At 38.0% G+C, this 20,396-nt stretch overlaps 1 protein-coding gene across 2 annotated transcripts; it reads left to right on the forward strand.

Moving 5' to 3' along the window:
• Positions 1-31: 31 nt before the first annotated feature.
• On the forward strand, positions 32-18,618 carry LOC146482189 (uncharacterized). 2 transcript variants are annotated; one of them, XM_085107457.1, is made up of 19 exons: positions 32-911; positions 2,016-2,211; positions 4,216-4,336; positions 4,730-4,833; positions 5,790-5,931; positions 6,462-6,643; positions 7,201-7,372; positions 7,861-8,042; positions 8,639-8,795; positions 9,250-9,365; positions 10,416-10,569; positions 11,039-11,220; positions 11,655-11,808; positions 12,772-12,953; positions 13,632-13,776; positions 14,577-14,758; positions 15,234-15,393; positions 15,911-16,054; positions 17,460-18,618. In XM_085107457.1, exons 2-19 carry the CDS (start codon positions 2,195-2,197, stop codon positions 17,721-17,723), a joined length of 2,760 nt encoding a protein of 919 aa, XP_084963583.1. In that variant the 5' UTR covers positions 32-911; positions 2,016-2,194; the 3' UTR covers positions 17,724-18,618. The 2 variants fall into 2 exon arrangements, with proteins under 2 accessions (XP_084963583.1, XP_084963582.1); XM_085107456.1 differs by having other exon boundaries at positions 32-2,211.
• Positions 18,619-20,396: the final 1,778 nt, after the last annotated feature.

Consider the following 20,396-nt stretch of genomic DNA (forward strand, 5'->3'; position numbering starts at 1 on the left):
TTGACCAAGTGCCGTGTCTGTATTCATTGTATAATCGGTGAAAAAAAAAAAAAAACATTTAAAATACTTATCTGGCCCGGTAAGTTACCGGGACTTTCGAGAAACGGGCCCCTGGACCTGGAGTGAGGGCCACAAGTAAGGGATAGCTTGCTTAAAGATTTTGATATTTTAAGGGATCGTAAATACATACTGTGAAACCAAAGCAATATACCAGCAAAATCCGAGTATTATTATTAATTCCTGGCAGGATAAAAATGCAAAAGATGGTCTTGCTGTATCATTAACGTAAGAGATATTCACGTGTCTCTGTCTCATCTTTAGTGCAGTGTAACAAAAGGGCGCAACAAGTTTTTATTATTTTACTATTCAACACATTGATCAATTGATTTCAGTTGAGTGGTTTTCGTGCAGAGACCTTCCCTCTACAGAATTGAAGAGACTGCTTGATTTCTAATGATAGGACTGCAGCGTTGAAACTGTATGAACATAACCATGGTATTTCCAAGGAGTTTTAAGAATGAAAAGTTAACTAAGTTTATAATCGGATCGATGTCGTCGCAAGGCTTAAATAAAAAAAAAATTTGGCTCGAGTTTTGATCACGTTCAACTTGTAAAACAGGTTTTTGACACCACATTCACAGGACACATTAAGCCGCGGACGCCTTTCCCTGCAGTAGTAAAATTCGTTTTCGTAAAAGTAAACATCCCTCGATAAATTATAGAGTTAATTGGCAAACAGTGGCAATTAGTTCCACATGCGAGGGTAACCAAAGATCTCGTATCACGACAGAGAAGATATAGACAAGACTTGCCAATTATTTTTTATCACTATCTGTATTTCTGTTTTTCTTTCTAGAATCCTACTGTCGTGTTTGTATTAAACCCAGTTGAAGTAACAGTTGGATCATTCGGTATGTTTTTTTAATTTGTTTTTCCGACAGTCATGTGATCCCTGAGGGTGTTTGTTATCCTGCAGTGATTAATAATAATAATATGTTTGTAATAATAATACCTTTAATAAAAACACTTTGGGCTAACAATTGCAGTGATTTTTTACAATTTCCATAATAATGAAAGAGTGAAAAATTCGTAGAAAGCTTAAAATTGAATGCTCTATAAAACTAATGTTACCATTACTAGCTAGCTACTTAATTTGGGACAATCTTAGGGCCCTAGGAACAAAAGATTGGCTGGGTGGCCAAGGTGATACAATACTCTTCGGAGATATTAGATTTTGATTATGTAACAGGATCATCGAACAGGTGATTACAATTATTGCTCTTTAACATACGAGACACCTCGTTCGTGATCATAGCGTCTCTTCTTTTGAATGTCAGGGATTTTCATTGTACATGAAATGAACTTGATGACATGGGATATAAACAAAACTAAGCGTGATTTTTGCCTATAAAATTAGCAGCCTGAAACAACAGCCGATATGCACTTCCTTTGTCTCATCAATCTTAATTGGACTCCACTTATAATGAAAAGAAAAAAAAACACGCCAGACGCTTAAAAATGTTATTTGCTTACATAGTTCTTTGGATAGTAAATGATAACCGGTCGTAGTGGTTTCTAAGATAGAAACATCCGCACTGGACAGCTTATTGTCCTTATTATAATTTGTGTTATTTGAGTTATTCTTTGTAGCTCATTTTAAAAGCTCTTGCAACGTTATTTGTGTCGCTGCGCTTTACAAGTTAACACACCCTGTCGCTTCTTTCTCCAGTTGGCCTATATATCTATTAAATATCTACAAATGTCGAAGGAATTTAACCTTAAATGAAACCATTTTTTCAACACTGAAACTATTTTAAAAGCTACAAGAATTGTAACAGGATTGCGTCACAATCAAAGCTTTACTCAAAAGAAATCTAACAAACATCTTGCTGTTGGGCAATTCGTTCTCTATTGTTAAATAATCCAATTTGATGTCACCAGGCTCATTGGGTCATCATCGTTGTCTTGCCATAATAGCTAATTAAAATAGTTCTTTTGTTTGCGCTTTATTGAAGCTGTTTTCAAAGAAGATGTATGCATTTTTGGAGTTCTTTCATTCAAGCTCCAATGATTTCCACTTCCCGCGTTGTGTTCCAACACTTTCAGTTCGCTTTCATCGTGTTGTGGGCATCTTTTCGCCTCTAAACTGAAGAAAATTTATTCACAAGCTGATTGAAAACGTACTTCCACGGATATGACTTCTAGTAAAAGGTAAGTTTTATAACCAAGGCGTTAAGACCCTATATGAAATAAGGCCGGTTTGACGCAACTTGCTAACCTACTGTTAATGGAGCACTAAACCGCATTTGTTACTTGCGGGTTCAAACAAACATTTCATTCTGCTCTGACAATTTGCAAAGAAACAGCGCTTTATATCCGTGTTAATAGCTTTACTAGGTTGCCGTCTTTCTTGAATAATTCCATTTTGGTGGAAACCTGGTTTAGTATTTAAACGGCAGTGGCGCGAGGTTGATGTCAAAATGAGTAACGCAGGACTGCGAGATATTGAGCTAACATATGAATAGTAAGCACAGTTTTCTTTCACGAAAACTTAAATGAGTTGTTTTCTTTCCGATATGGTTTCTGTAGCACTTGAGAATCACCGTGTGTGTTCAGTTGATTAAGTCACGGTCTAATATTAATCACGTAATCAAACACGATTTTCTTTTTTTTTTTTTTGCGTGCAGACTCTTTCATTTGACTGAATAAATATTAACGGTAAAACAATTTTAACTACTGAACGGTAAACAAGATCGCAAACGTAGTTTGGTCAATAACGCCGATTATGCTCTCACGGGACTAAAACGGTTTGCCGATACGTTTGCAGACCTTTGCAGCATGGACGACTTGAGAAATAATTTATCTGTGTGATTCTCAGTCGGTGATGGTGCGAATGTGTGCATCCAGTAGTTTGAAGTCATTTCTTCCGAATTCAAAATCATATACCAAATGTATTCGGATGATCTGGGCATAGTGTATGGACCTTCTTAGCGGTTGCGAAAAAAATTTTGCTGAAAAAGTGTGTTGGAGTTTGTTTGTTTACAAATCTTAGCCATGGAAAAGCAAGAATTCGCAATATGCAAACTTACGCGGGATTGAGATTCTTCCACGCATGGAAACACAACAGAATACATTAAAGTTTGGACATTCAATTATAATCATTTAGCCATTAAATTGGCCAGCGTGTCTCATTGTATACTCCCTAAGATTGCTCGAAAACAAATTTACTTTGACTATGGCCAGCTAAGAACTTCCGAAGTGATTTTAAGTTACTGTCGTAGGGGTACTCCATTCAATTTCAATTTAATTGTTAGAACAGATCGGTCAGTTGGCTAATGGCGTGTGCTATTTTCATGGGCTAGCTGGTTCTTCAAATATAACAACTTGAAAATGTTGTGCGCCACTTATTTTGAAGGGGTTTGAACGATTGGTATATAGCCTGTCCTTTAAAGAATTGTCCACTGACTCGCATTTGCGAAGCTATCGGCCAATCAGTTTTGGTAAATAGAAAGCGCCTAAGTATTCTCGAACATTCCTTAGTAACTAATTTGGCCCATCAACGTTAAGTTAAGTATGATTTGCAACGTATCGAACCGAAATACCAAAATGTAAGCCGTCTCAGTATACCTATTCTCTATTTTGTTTGTCCACGTAAATTCACGCCTGCTAACGCACGTAAAATAACGCGACAATGGAATGGAAATCCACCTGTGGCTCAATGACTGGAGTAAACTCGCTCCGGTATGAATGCTGGGTGAGTTCGGTTGTGGACCGGTTATCATTAACTGAGGTACAAGAGAGAACTGGGATAAACGCGTGCCAATTCGCAGCAATATCAAGTAAACAAACCCTAACCTCTTGCTTTTCTTCAGTTATAGAACGTTTTCGATCGAGTGTCGTAAACCAAAACCAAAGTAAATACTCTGGCCCTTCGTAACAGATGCAAACATGCAACGAAGACCAATGAACCAATCAGAACTCGAAGCAAATACATGTAATCACTATCAAGCGCGGGAAAACGCGTGTGGCTTTGGTGTTGGTTTGGCCTTCCATTGGTTGGGAAAATGGCGCGAACTTTGTTAACCAATCATCATAAACGCTGTAAAGCAAAACCAGAGCCGGTAAACACGAAATTACTTCCGACACTCAATCGAAAACCGCTCTATCACCCAGTGTTATACCTTGTAACCGATTTGTGGTCTCTTATTTACCCAGTGATCCAAAGCAAGTGTACGAGGATTTCAAAGAGAAGTTAACAAAGTTAAACCGCACGTTCAAGAATCTCGAAACAAGAGCAGCGAAACCAAATTTTTCTACAGACGAACTTGCCTTTAAGGTAAGTCATTAGATAATTGTTTTGGTTATCTTCTAAGTACTCGCATTAAGATGTTGACTTAATGCACATTTATTTCATACTTTAAATACCAAAAGTTATTGTATCAGTGGAAGATAAAGTACATCTAATTGTGGCAATACAGAGAAAGATGTCAAAACTCGACAGAACAAATACGCGATGGAACTCGCGCTTTTAGAATTAAAAAAAACAACAAAAAAAAACATCCTCACCCCCTTAGGAAGGTTCTTTAAACATACCAAAACCTAGTGAGGACGGAAGTTGAAATAACTACCGCATTGTGATAAATAAGTGAACCGTTTTAGAACAAATAACTATTCTTACATGTAAAGTGTCACTTACGAATTTATGTATGTATCAATGTTTGTTGTGTAGAGCCGTAAAAGCGCGTCCTCCAAGGCGCATAAAACTGGGGAACGAGATGTCAGCGACGAAGTTGATATAAAGAATTTCCAAGATGGACAAGCAAAACTCGAAAGGTAAAAGTCTATCTCTTGGTGGAATCTGCTTCAATACTAATTTCCTGGAAGCGGACAAAATTTATGATTTTCATGATTAGTAGAAAAACACATGTTATAGTTAAAATCGGAGAATACACTGTATAGCTGAATCCTTTTTTTCGAATCACCACCTTCGGGATAAAAACACCTTTTCGCTCAACAGAGATTGTAAAGACAGTGTATGACTGAGAACTGAATCAAACAGGATTCAGTGAAGATGGTCCGGTTTAGGGAAACAGACAATCTGGGCAAATCGGGCTGTGCTATCTGGTTCTATCAATAGCTAGTTGAAAGGAATGTATGTTATGTTTTAAGTCTGGTGATTTAATGGTAGATATACTGGTCCGAGTCCTCACAACAAGAGTCGAACCTATGTATTCCGATTACTAGTTCAGAGCTAGGAGACTAGGCTCTTTAACTAGGTTCATGTGACAAACATCTTACTTGCGGGTAGGATTTGAATGTTGATGAGTTGCATATGCGCATCGAAAGAAATGAATAAGTGGTAGATATATTTTTTCAATAGGTAGCTATATTCATTTGTATCAAGCCGAATATAAGCTGAATAAAATGGTTAGATTTGTGAAACATTCCCGCTGCCCTAACATGGACGAAATAAACTAATTCATAACGGTTTTATTGTCACGTCCTTTTTTAAAGTTGTCCGACAGCATTAGAGCGTTGTGTAGAAACGTAAGCAGTCCATTCTTGCATTCCGTATAGCCCACATTTGGACCGCTAACGTATAACCAGCCAGGGCCCAGTTGCTCGCGGAAGCGTGGTTAGCGCTAACCCGGGTTAAATGCCATGACAACCTATAGGTTTTAATACCTCTTAACCAATGGTTAGCGCTAACCATGCTTCGAGCATCTCAGCCCAGATTGTAAAATAAATATACGGTAACCAATGCTTTATGATATAACGTTTCATTTTAGGGCTCTTGAAACACTTAAGGAAATTCAGAAACAGAAAAGTACCGAGGAATCTAAAATTCAAGGTGCTGCTGTGGGAAGGAGGAGGAAATCAAAACGATGCATTCAGCTGGAGAAAGTACAAAATGATGTCACCAGTTACAAGGTAATCTTATGTTACAATATCCTACAGAAACTCATTTGGTGCCTCTCGAATCATATCACTATTCATTGACGGATGAAGAAACCGTGGCATTCTTTACGACCAGTTGCGCAGTTTTTCTCTTCCTCCCTCAAAAAGCAATTTTACGTATTTTGAGCACACTATTCAACTTTGTCAGAGAGAGAACTACGCGATTCTGTTTGGGGGTTCCAAGTAAAGCGTGTTGCTGGCGCTTATTCTGCTCGTGTAAAGGAGAACCACAACGTAAATTCTCAAACAACACAATTAAACGTCTATTCCGAAAATTTCCATTCTGTAACATCCCTAAAGGAATGCACCTTCTTTCAGAAACACTAGACAAAGAATTTCAAACAAGATCATGATAGAGGTTTAGAATGTCGTCCAGATAGATGTTCCAGTGGATAGAATATTTTTTCATCGATCACAATTCAAGAAATTTTAGTTTAAAAATTTATCCACTTGGATGGAAAGATGGTTACTGAGTTTATAACGTTCTTTTTGTTATGACATAGTCCTTGATCGGTGAAATCTTAGCTGAGGTGGAGCCACTTAATCAGCTGAATACGTTTGGCAAAATAAGCTTGCAAGAGGGAAAATTTCCCAGAAACAAAGAGGAGAAAAGTAGACAGGAACTAGCAGGAATCAATTCTCGATGGAATGCACTGGGCGATGAAGTTCTAAACATGACTTGCAGGTAAAGATAAGTGTTTTTCTTTACATTACAGCCTCACTACACGCTGGGTTTACATCAAGCCAATTTTAAGTTAAAAGTTCTCTTAAGAAGAAAGAAGTAGAGAGATTTTTGTAACCCTGCCCTCGCAATGAATGTCGTGCCACTTGCCTTGCAACGCGTTACTGTCGGTAACTTCTCCACTTACTTCAATTTGTCTTTCCCTGACAACTTATCCATTCACTTACTCTCTTTGCTTGAAATGTCCCTTAGCGGTCACCTCCCTATAATGGCCAGTTAAGTCTCTCCGAGGGTGTCCGATTCTTACAGTATCATACGGTAGAAATTTAACTGTTGTCTTGAGACAAGATTTTGATGGTTTCATCGCTTAGCAGGCTTGCATCCATCTTTCGAATTTCGCACACTTTCTCACTTTGAAAAAGTCAGAATCATCTGATCACAATTGGCAGATTTCAACGTCCGAAAGGAACATCACCGATAAAGCCAAAAGAGGAGGATATCACCAAATCTGTTGCACTCCACAACGTACCGTTTTGAAATATTGTTTTTTATACTTTCAGTATCGATGCGTTTATTTCTGAGTTGCAACTGGAATACTCAAAGCTGAATCTGTGGATAAAAAATTCTGAAATCGCTGATTCATTGATGAAGGAATACGACGCTTATGCAGACAAACCAGAAAAGCTGGGGACCACCATACGGGTGGTGAGATTACAACTTCATGAAAACCAGGTTTGTATTATCATTGATGCTGATCTATACTTACGAACGATCAACGTCAAATGTTCTTGGGACGACATGGAAAATCTCTTTTTTATTAGCTTTAAAGAGTATCAGTGTTTTTGCTTTTTTTGCACAAAAAGATGTCTTCGTCCCCCCTACACGATGTTCTTTGGATAAAAAATTCTTTTTGTTTGCGACAATGGATGGGGTGGGGAGGGGGATTAAAATGCGATCATCTATTCAACCTAATAAAGCTGTCACCGTCCCAAGACTATTGTCACCGATTGGAGAGGTAGACGGATTTTTTTTATATCTTTTCTTCCAAATCTTAATATTGGTGACAAACATCTACTTTCACACTCAACAGATCACAATGGCGCTCGCATTTGTAGATCGTTTAAATAGAAGTACATCAGTGTACATGTAGCTAACAGGTTTGAGGCTTCAGTTTTCCTTTTTGTTTTCATATTCAGTTTTTCTTTCCTTTTTTGCACTAGACCGTCCTGGAAAATTTCAGAAAAGCCAAACCCAGATTGCACAATATGCACGACACAGCGATTACACTCATGAAGAGCGGTCGACTGGATGAGACAGACGCTGACGAGCTCGAGCGCATCATCAATGTTCTAGTCGCAAAATATGAGTCGATTGACAACCGGCTAAATGCAAGTCGGGACCGGTAAGACACGAAATTATATCAGAATAGGATTAGAAGCCATATGCACCACAATTGGTCGTCATTCTTGTATGATCTAGACTCACTAAATAAACACGAGAAATGGCAAATCCAATCACTGCCAACAACAATTATCTTCATGCTCAAGAAGTTCGATGTCATGGTATGCGAAAAACAAAATATCGAGACGGTTAAACAAATGTGCATGTATGCATCAAAGGAATCCATCTTAGCCACTGGATGTATTTGAATTGTGTGGGAAATAATGGTTAGGTATTGAAAAAGTCATCAGGCGCTTCTGAAGCCGTGTCGTATTGAGGCTTCTTTATTTTTCCAAGAGAATGCCTTTTGCCATTCCGCCTTCAGAAAATCAGCACGTTGCTAATCAATAAGTCCTAATTACAATCAAATTTGTATGATTTACTATCTAACTTGTAATTAGCAAGACTTAATTGCCACGTTCTAGTCTTCTGGTCATCTGCCCTTCATACTGCACATCGCGGAACAGCAAACATGCAAAACAGTGGCAAAATTTACATTATGAGCAGTTGCAATGTAGTAGCTGAAAAGCTAACTTAATCAATCCAACACTTTCTTAGGATTTACGCCGAGATCAACAGGCTCAGGGAAAGAATGGTAAAACAGAGAACATCCATCCTTCGAAGATTTAGCTCAAGAAGAAATTCATCTTTTAGACGAAAGAGATCGTTGCGAAAGAAACGCGAAATCCAACAGAAAAAGGAAATTGCGTCCAAGGTAATCTGCTCTGACAATGTACCACATAAAGCTCTTTCCGACTGCCTGATCCGTCCTGTTTCACAAACAAAAAATAAATTACATCAGTTACAGTACGTTATGGAAGGAAAACTAAGTACGGACAATAAAAAAACCACGATACTTACGCTACAGTATATTAATTGATTCACGATTTGTTTGAGAATAATTAGACATTTTCACAGAAGTATAAGCTTCCTTTCTGTTTTACTCTTTATCAAATTTAATACTGTATTGTTAAATGAAAAGCTGTTATATGTTGTGCGTACTTTTGAAGACAATTTCTCGTTTGTCTAATTACGGAAAGTGTGGAAGCTCGCTGAGACGGCACGCGATGGAAAATTTACTGAGCGTGCAGTTTGTCTCCTTAGCCTGTTACAGTCTGGCCGCCTGGAACAAGGTTTTCTAACCATTTAACTTTGTTTAAAATTTACAGACTAAAGACGTCTCTGAAGTTGTCACCAGCTCAACTTCACTGGATTTGAATGCCTCTTTGGAGCCAGTGAATGTTGTCATGACAACTGACAAGGAATATCAGGAGGAAAAGCTAAGGTAAATTGTTACCGTTGTAAAATATTTAGGCTTCTGTTTGAAACTAGAGAGACAAACAAACGAGGTCATAAGTCAATAATATATGATATTAGATCAGTAAAAGTACTAGTATCAAAGTAATCACTGGCTCTGACGGATCACAACAAACGTAAACAGCCAAATGAAGCAATTACAGGTGTAAATAAATTTTTTTTTTTTAATTTATTTAATTCAATATTTATCCAGGGGCATCCAATTTAGCAGAGCTAGTTTAAATGGAGCCCTGACACAGCACAAGACAAAACACAAAACATTGAAACAAAAAAAAAAACTAGACAAATAATTAAGTTATAAATGCAGCATGTACCGCGGGCGTTACTGCTTAAGATGGCACTTTAGTTTGGTTTTAAATTTACTGAACGCCTCTACCTGTCTAATGGTTCTCGGGATGGTGTTATAAGTTCGAGCACCGTTTATTCTGAAGCTCCCCTGATACTTAGCAGTTTTTGCGAAGGGAGGGCGCAACAAATCACGGCTTCTGGTGTTATAGTCATGGTAAAGATGCGCGTGCCTAAACTCTGAAAGTAAGTACGAAGGCGCTATTCCGTGAAGACATTTATGGACTAAAAGGCATTTGAGATAATTTCTGCGCGCTTGTAGGTTGGGCCAACCAAGTGCTGATTTTAATTCCTCAGCCCCGACTGATCGACCTTCAATAATGCATGCAGCACGTCTATTTAGCTTATCTAGGTAATCTTTGCTTCCAGCCCCACAACTGTCCCAGACAGGCGAACAGTAATCAAATAATGGCAAAACTATAGTATTGTAGAGCATTAGGCAAGTTGGCTTGGGGAGAACCTTACGCGCTCGACGCAGAACACCTTATCTTGACGAGATCTTGTTACCAATATATTCTATGTGGTCCTTCCAAGATAGAGTGTAATCAATCACAACACGTAGTAAGGCAAAACCAAAGCAAAAGCAAATCACTTTCGTCATAGTTAAAAAACCCACTTTACAGGTACAGGTTATCAATCTTTACAATAATGCATGGTAAATGTCTCTTAATAGATTGGAAAACCAGAGAAAGGCGTATCAGACCTTCGATTCGTCCCTCGAGGAATGTGAAAAGACCATTTACGATCTTGACTCGCAGTTGCTGCAAAAATTTTCGGCTATTGGATCAAGTGGGGAAGAAATTAAAAAGCAACTTAATGACCTTAAGGTGGGTGAGCAGTGGACGTTTTCTCTAGTTCTACCATGGTTGTAACGGTTGTAAAGTGTGACTTTTCAGGAGAAAGCTGTTCAGCAGCGCTCTTTTGTAGCACTGTACTCTAGTACTGTTTCTACCTCTCGACCTTTCCGGTTAATCCTACAAGGCTACACCACCGAGTAAAGGTGATAACCTCTCTGGGGACAATTAAATCAGCAAAAAGACAATTAATTGATCCTAGCCAGGCCAACTTGCAAAGAATTTCCTTTTTTGCGTCATGTTTCTAAATAACGAGTTGTTTTGATGTCATCAGTCGTGCGTGTACACTGCACCAGAACTGAAAGAAATTGAAATTTTCATTTTGAATCCAGGCGGAGAGGCATCAACCCCTTTTACATGCAGGAAACACATCGCTTTTAAGCTTCCCTATGTTAGATTGTTAGTTTTGGCTTTCATGTATTCATCTCTCCTTTGCTTATAGAGTTTCGAAGCGGAATTGAAGAAATCAAGAGCTGAATTCGAGTCAGAAAAGGGGAAATTCGAGAAGGCTAAGGAAGAGGACCTTTTCGATGACACGGACAGAACAATCTTGGAAAGAAGGGTTAATAATTTGCAGTTCCGTTGGGAAACGTTGTGGGGAGATTACCTCGTCAAAAAAAACAGGTAGGAAAAATAAAACGTTTACTTCAGAAAAAAATAGATGACATTACTCACTGCTTGAATGTATATTTGAAGATGCTCATATGTCGTCGTTACAATAACATGATGTAAAAAGGACCACCCTGAATAGATTTTATGAGTATTAGAACATACAAAAGGACTAAATATTTAAGAATGTATTGTTATTTGTTATGTTCTCAAGGAAATCTGTTTTGTGTGTGTAAAGACCCGTTTCACTTATTACTTTCTTATTAGACGTTTGTGCAAAGATTTCGTTGTTTAAAAGCCGATTTAATGTAATTAACGATTATCGACTGCTGGAGTTAAAGCTAAGCTACAGCTTGGATCATTCTTGCGCCGTTACCTACTCAAAAACACTTTGCTCCAATACCCTACACCATCGGTCTTTTTACAAATAATCCAAATTCCTCCGACAGGTTGTTGAAACAGCAAGATGCCTTTCAAAGCTTTGACTTGGCTTTGAAGTCGTTTGAAAAGACTGTTCATCAGCTCGACTCGGAATCGCTCCAGAAGTTTTCGGCTGTTGGATCAAATGGACGCGAACTTAAAAAACAAGTGGATGACATTACGGTAAGTAATTTGTAGACATTTTTAATATAAAGAAAGAAAGAAAGAAAGAAAGAAAGAAAGAAAGAAAGAGAGAGAGAGAGAAAAAAAAAAGAAAGAAAGGAAAAAAGAAAGAAAGAAAGAAAGAAAGAAAGAAAGAAAGAAAGAAAGAAAGAAAAGTAGTTTATACGTAAACATCGCATCGTATCGTGTATATACAGTGTATACACTGTTGATGTTGTCTCCAAGTTTCGCACAAATAATACTTCTATTTTAAACCAGTTTTAAGAGCAGACCCTCTATGAGTGGTGGAGACGCGATGGTTTAGGGGTTAGGGTTAGCGCGTAGGGCTTTCAATGGGACTTCCTTAGCCGGAAATCATAGGGTTGGTGTGTCGGTGAGTCAGTTCGGTCGATTCGGGGCTATGTTGATCTCTGCATTGTCGCGTAATTTCATTAGACAAGAAAACTACTCTACGTTGCCTCTATACCTTCAAAAAGTAATCTTTTGCGTAATCTTTGTCATCAGCCACCTTTTCAAAAATTCGGCAGATGTAATTTAGCATTTTTAGGAAAATATTTTACAAGAAAGCGTGGAGGCGCGGTGGTGTGGTGGTTAGCGCGTCGGACTTTCGATCGGACGGTCGGAAGATCTGAGGGTCGGTTGTTCAAGGCTATGTTGGTGTCGTCATTGCTGTGTTGTTTCCTTAGACAAGAAACTTTGCTCCACATTGTCTCTCTTCACCTAGGTGTATAAATGGGTAACGGCGACATACTGCTGGGGGTAACCCTGCGATGGATTAGCATGGATTAGCAATGCTCCTACTGAGTTGCTTCATGCTATTGAAACCGGGTTAAGCTCCAGCCGTGTGGGCCACATAGGCTCGCAGTGCGACTTACTTATCTTACCTATTTTACAAGAAACGTTCTTTCACTGTACGTTAAAAGAAAAAAATAAACGTTTTTATACGACACCTTTTTTTTCCAGAGCTTCGAAACGGACTTAAGGAAATCGAGATCAGAATTTCACTCAGAGGTGGAGCGATTCGAAAAAGCTAAACAAGAAGGCTTGTTTAATACCACAGACAGAGCAATACTGCAAAAGAGATTTAATGCTTTTCAGCCTCGTTGGGATCAACTGTGGAGAGAGCACATCACCAATAAGAACCGGTAAGAAAAAATGATCCTTTTTTCAATTACCAACCACTCTCCTGTTTGCATTCATTGACAAAGTCGAGGTCAAATATTTGTAACTAATTTTCGATGTTGCGCCTTTCTACGTCAATTGTGTACTCGAAAAATCGACAAATCATGTAGAGAGCGCTTCAACGTAAGAATTTGTCTTACTTTCAAGGATTCCAACATCACCATGCCCATATTGGGTTTTGCTAACAATAACATCTCTTTGTTCTTTTCTTTGTTTGTTATTATAATGATAATATCCTGAGTGTTTGATAGCAGTTGTTTTAAAAACTGACGCAATTATCCTGTCTAAATATGTTTTTTTTTTCATCTTCTTCTTTTTCTACTTCTACTTATTATTATTATTATTATTATTATTATTATTATTATTATTATTATTATTATTGAAGATTTCATTTCTGTTTTCATGAATTATTTACATAACTTGCAGACACAGGTCTGGGCTAGTTATGTTACACTCAATAATTTTCATTACATCCAAACAGTTATTATTATTGTTATTATTATTATTATTATTATTATTATTATTATTATTATTATTATTATTATCATTATTATTATTTTTATTATCATTATTGTTTCTTTCTTTCATCACAGCATTATTAAAATTGTTATTGTTATTAACGTTTCTTTCTTTCATCACAGTATAATTAAAGCCACTTTGGAATGCAATCACAAGTCGATACACGACATAACAGAAGACTTTGATTATATAGAGAAGCAAATTAATACACCTGAAGTCTATGACGACGAACGTCTTTCGCTGGAAGAAAACATTCTCAAACAAAAGGTAGGAAGTGATTACTTCTTAAAGTAAGATAGATGTCACTAAATCTTTTAATCACAAGATTGTTCACTGTCCTCCCACCGAGTGGCTAATCATCAGGCGTTTCCTCACGTTCGTTCTCAGTCTCCCCTCTAGAGAAAGAAAAGGGACCCTGGGAAGGAGCTTGGTGTCCTTTAACACGAACCGATGCAAGTGATATCGCGGCGGAAGCTGTCTTGTTACAAGAGGACAGAAATGGAGTGGATCACCCTATTTGTTACTTTTCGAGGAAATTCACTGAAAGTCAAAGAAATTACTCCACCATTGTCCTTTAACACGAACGAGCTTAAAGTTATAACGTCAGCGTAGAATATTGATTGTGGAGTGCATTCAGTCTCTTTCCTCCAAAAGGGCACATCTCTTTATGATGGATGTGGTCATTTTGGCCCCTTGGACCCTTCATCCTTTGACTTTGCCTTTATGTAAAAGTGATTAGGGTAGTAGTAGAAACCTAAAGGCGGTAACGTTCGTGGCTTGGTGCAACTTAGGGTGTAGAAATAGAAAATGAGCTCCGAAAGCGTTATTCTGGTACCTTTTAAGTTGGAGGCTGTGAAAAAGCAAGGAAGGAAACGAAACTACTTACCGTATAAGCTAAAAAATGAAATGAAATCACAACTTCAGATCGACATTACAGTAGACCTTAGGAGTTTAATTTAAAATTCCCTACCAATTTTATATCCGCGACGCTTTCTTTATGAAAGATCCCCTGGGACATAGAGTTGATTCCTCTTGTAACGCAGTCGTTAAATTTTGCTGATCAACAGAGGCTGATGGAGGATCTGGACGCGTGCGATGGCCCAATAAATCAAATATTTGATACCACAAACAATTTGCTGGAAAAACAACTGGTGGACAGACAAACTTTTACAAATATTCAAAAGAAAACGGAGGCTCTTAGTGAAAGACAAGAACAGTTGAAAAACACTTGCAGAGAAAATGGAGACAGGTAAGCGCCTATACGAGAAAATACAGCGTGGAAATGTTTGACGAGCGGTTAATTCCGCTTACTTAATTATTTCTTGAACATCAACTGCAGATCGTTTGCAGCAAGCTTCGGGATGACCTAAGAAATTATATATTGATCAGTAAACTGTTAGTGTAAAAACATAAAAATTACTTTTCGTTTTTTTTTTCGGCAATGGCCGGGTTGCTATGTACTCAGCTATAAAATGTACCAATGAATAAAATAATCAAACATCCTAGCTTCCTGGTGAACTCCCTTGAGTTTTTGAATCAATATAAGCCTTGGCTTAAACGGGGTGAAGAAAGTATCTGTCTTAAAATTTATCGAAGTAACGAACTGAAATAATATTGGAGTTTATGTTATACATGGATTGGATCTAAGTTTTTCACTTACTACTCCAGCAAAATTCGATTGTATAGCATAGCTTACCTTCCTCATCGACGCTTCTTCTATTCAGGTTTGCAACGGAAATCCTCCTGCTTAATCAGAGACGAAATGAATCACCAATTGAGGTGGAAGAAGAAACTGTCCAGATTAGCGATGACTACAGCATGCTTTCTCAGTCTTTGGACGATTTTCTCGCTGATGAGGGATTTGCGGAACTGGAGTCTTCAAAGGTAATAACTTATTAATTACAGGAAGCCAGGGATGTAAACTACAGTCCATGAAAGAAAAAAAACAAAACAATAACAACAACAAAAAACAACAACAACAAAAACGGTTGGACTTCAATGTGCAGACTGACATCAGAAAGGCCAGACAACAGACAACAGACAGAATGCCCACACGTTAGGCTCAGTCGTCACAGTGCCATTTCTGCCATTCCCATGCCATTCCCACGTGGGACTATACATCCAGAAAATACGTTGTTTAAGTGTATGGCTGATCCAGAGGTCCATCGAGATTGAAGGAGTCAACAACCATCTAACAGATTCTCTAATAGAGTCATATTCTCTCAAGTAACACTACATTAACTCCTTTCACAACAATGCACCACGGCTAGCCTAGACAATGATTACTTGAACAAGAGTGACAATTATAGCACCTATCCTTTTCTATTTTATGATTTATGTTGTTCTTTTGAGTTAATATCAAGGCAATTTCACCAACCACTGACAAACGTTTCATTTTTAGTCCTCCTTGGAAATGAAGTCGTGTGAATTTGACAGAGAGGTGCAGTCTATGAACCAGTGGATGGGCGACACTGAGAAGTTAGTGAATTCACTTCACGTGCGAATGGATCCAAATGAGGTCACAAAGAGAGTCCAGCAAATCAAGGTAGTTTATTGAAAAATCTTGCGAACAATTTGTCTTCTATGTCTTCTATTTTCTTTTTCAAATTTGTACGGTTTTCGGATTGGCACAGTTGAAATTGCCAAATAGTTTGGTTTGACACTGAGATGTTAGTGAATTCACTTCACACTGAGAAGTTAGTGAATTCACATAACGTGCGAATGGATCCAAATAAGGTCACAAAGAGAGTCCAGCAAATCAAGGTAGTTTATTAACAGAATCTTACGAAAAATTCGTCCTCTATTTCCTTTTTCACATTTGTACGGTTTTCGGATTGGTACGGGTAAAATTGCCAAATAGTTTAGTTTGACCAATCCCTCAAATAAATGTCTTGTGCCTCCTTATTCTTGGATTTTCAATATGGAGTAATGGTTTGCTAGCTTCAGTCAAGAGTGATGAAACAGGTCCTTGGAAGTGTGCTTTCCATTTCCTTTCAATTGCAAGCAACAACGAGTGTATCGATTCCAGGTTTATTAGTAAGAATTATTCGTATGGATGTTAAGTTTGTGATAAGCCGTACAAAGGTGTTTCAGGATGAATTCTATGATGCACTTTAAGTACGAATTGGGGCCAGTTTTGACTTTAAGTACATTTAATCCCTTCAGTAAAGCCTTGAAAACGGCGTTATTTCAATGACCTCGATCTGTAATTTGGACACTTCTCTATTACGGTTGTTTGGCTACGTCCTGTCGGTGTCGAAATTAGAAAGGTTCAATGTATGATAATACAATTTCGAGAGCGCCGACTTCTATCCAGTCAATAGTCGCGCTTAAAAGATTGTTGAAATTAAGAGATAAATGGTTACAAAGGAAAAATAGATATGAATGGAAGATTTTGAAAAGATAACCCTTGATTAGAGATTTTAATGATCCAGCAGGGAACTTTAGTGTTAACATATGCGTGAAAAGCATTGCAATTGCACGTTACACGAACGTCGACTGAAAAGCATGACCTCCAGTAGGGATTTATCTATACAAACAAAATTGTTCTACCAATCAGCGTTATCACAAGTCAAAGTGTCATGAGGCTGTTGGACACCATAAAATGATACATTCGGAAAACAAAATTGAATGGCATGGAAGGTATGAGTGATCGTGGTTTGAAATGATAGCTAAAAACTACTCGTTTACCTTTTCATTGTGTACCATGTGTGTAATACACAATTGTGAGACAAACGAGCTATCAATATTGAATGACTTTCTAACCCCAAGTGATATTTGGGAATTTAAAAATAAAAAGGGTGCGCTCAATTGTGCTGTGATAAATTTATAGCTAATACGCAGAATAAAAGCTATTTTCCTGTCCATTTTGCACGAGGCATGCGCAGTGATGAGATATTTTTAGGCTTTTTTTCTTGAGTTGCATTTGACTTTTCATGATTCTTTTCCAGATACGTTGCGAAGACATAGACAAAAAGGAGGCTAAGATGAAACACATCAACAAACTTGGCCAAGAAATAACCAGCGAGTCGCTGAGCATGACGTCAACGGAGGCAGTCGAAGAGAAACTTCAAGCACTGAACACAAGATGGCATGACACAAAGGAGATGTTGAGTGACTACCGTGACAAAGAAGATGAAGGAGCTGCAGGATATGGAAATTGCTGTTGTCTCCAAATGATCACCAAAACATTCCATGCTTGTTTTTATAGCTGATCAGAATCAATGATAGATACAGAACGCTAACGCGGGTGGAAAAATGAAAGCTAACGATGAAGTGGAAGGAAAAGGGAAACAAAAGAGACAAGGGACTGTATTTAGAATTATTTGTAGACTCCGAGTAGTCTTTTTTCATTAATGGTTCGTCTTGCGAGAAATGGGATAAACAAATAGTTTCATGAAATTAAAAGAGAGAAGACTCATCCCCTTACATGATTTTCATATACATGTAGGTCCGTCATGTAAGAATCCAATTAGAAATGGGAAATGTTGCTTTTTGTGGATGGACGGGAACCGGAGAATCCGGAGAAATCTCTCCTACATACATTAAAAAAAAAAACGTTCGTGAGGGCAGGTCTCCTTACAGCCTACGCAAAGAGTGATCCCCATAGACCATGCACAGACAGAAAATAATGGCGAGAGACTCAGTCCACAACCAGACAGTAGAGTTCCCTAGTGTAAATTTCCTTTCACTGATTACTTACCCACTTAAGCTCTATCAGAAGAAAGAGAAATACCTCGCCGAGTTTATAGGAAAACGTACCTCGCCATATATCTCTACTTTCAGATATTTCAGGTTGCCAGCCTTATCGAGAAGCTGGTGTAAATAAGTTATAAAAGGAGAACATGTCATTAAATTAATATTAGTAAATACAACAGATTATTTTTATTTATTTGTCAGCAAGGAATGCACTGGGCAATTTTTAAACGATAGTTTTTTCCACGTTTTTATATAATGAAGATCAATTGAAAGTTTTTGTCTGAAACGCTTGTTTTGCAAACTTGATTCTTTTAGTATAATTATATGACTGTGTATAGTTCTTTTTAGCTTTTTTAACAAGAGTAATGTATTGTCACGAAATAATCAGTAAAGACGATCCTTATACTTAAATTTGAGGATAACTTTTATTGTTTTCTCTTACAAACGTAACTCTCTTTTAAACGAATAACCCGTGACACTCGGATTTTAGATCGAATTGGAATTTAAAAATATCGGTTTTAGTGGAGGGAGGAGGACAGCAATGCCGTGGCCAAAGGAAAAGAAACTTCAATTTAGGCGAGAAAACTTATAACATCAGTTGCGGGATCAGACCCGGAAAACGTATGTTATGTAGTGGGACAACGAGCGCTCAAGACACTGCACCAACCTTTCTCCTTCTTATATATTTTACTATTATCTAGTTGTGGGACTGCAGGGTAGGCAAGTTTCAGCGCTTGGATTTGAAAAGTAGGATGACTTGGTTAATATTCGATGAGTTACTATTTATAAGGCTAAAAAGTTAAAAAAGATTAAAAAAAAAAAAAAAAACCAAACAATTTCGACAGTAATCAAGTCATCTTAGGGTAAAAAGACCGTCCGCTACATGCATATTTTATATGCTTTAAGTGATTCCTGATGGGAACAGTATCACTAGGTAAGAATGGACTTGTTTGTTCGGACTGGGGCTTCATTTTTAGATCATTAAGCCTTCAATAATTCTGCGCTTGTGAAAGATGACTTTGTAGGTCCCAATCTTTACACAAGCACAGAATTATTCAAGGATTAATGATCCAATAATGGAGCCCCAGTCTTAACAAACAAGTCCATTCTTACGTAGCGAAACTGTTCTCGACTGTTCCCATCGGGAAACACCTAAAACATGTAAAATATGCATGTAGCGGACGGTCTTTTTACCCTGAAGATGACTTGATTGGTCGAAAAGGTTTGGTTTTTAATCTTTTTTAACTTTTTAGCCTTGTTAATACTATTGGAAGTCTGACACGAATATTTTGGACAACATTCGATGAGATGTTTATGTCAAGTTAGTCCTGTATTTGCTGTCGGTGCAACTCTTTCTGGTGGCTGGGGAGTTTGTCACCAGGTGCGTATGGTGGGCCATATCCTAGATTACTGTCCGACAACAATTATCCAAGAGAAGCAGATTTATGCCCCGGAGCAGGAATCCACCGCAGGTCATTCTATTGATAACTGATTATGATTGCTCCCTTCCACCAGAGAAAATATATATACAGGCCGTGCGCCACAATTTTTGCAATTAGAATGGATAAAGATTGATCTAACCCGTATTAAGATTTCCGTTTTCACCAAAGGTATTCGAACGCTTCAAACTTGTTACCCCCCTTTATTATTGGAATAAGACTTGTTTTTGGCTGTGTTCGAAAATTTTAACGGGGACGTTTAAACAAAAAAGCCGAACTTTTTTGAAACGCAAATTTCCCTCCAATTATAAGGGTCCCCTAAAAATAAGCCTGCAAAAAGTTTCTCTGAACAGTTATACGCCCAGCCCTTATATTCGGGATTCTAACGGAAGCTGGTGTAAGATGTACTTTGTATTGTTTCGCTTGATAAAAGAGGGCATGTTACCGTGTGAGGAATGCTTATTCGGCCACGGCTCAGACGTGAAGCAGCAATGTGTCTTTCAAAAAGTGCAGATCAATACAGAATTCATTTCAAGCCAGTTGAGAAGCGGAGTAACGCACATACGCAGAATTTTTATCAACAAGGATTCATTCACCACCAACTTCACAAGTAACAACCACTACTCGAAAGAAACTGAGTCGCAAAAAAATATAATTTCGGGGTGGAATATCTTGGACAATTTGTCCTGGAGCTTTGAGGACTGGTAGTAGACTGGAACCGAATTGAATTCCTGGGTAGATACTGGGTCC

Source organism: Pavona decussata, unplaced genomic scaffold (assembly GCF_977016875.1).
Source record: "Pavona decussata unplaced genomic scaffold, jaPavDecu1.1 SCAFFOLD_47, whole genome shotgun sequence".
NCBI lineage: Eukaryota > Metazoa > Cnidaria > Anthozoa > Scleractinia > Agariciidae > Pavona > Pavona decussata.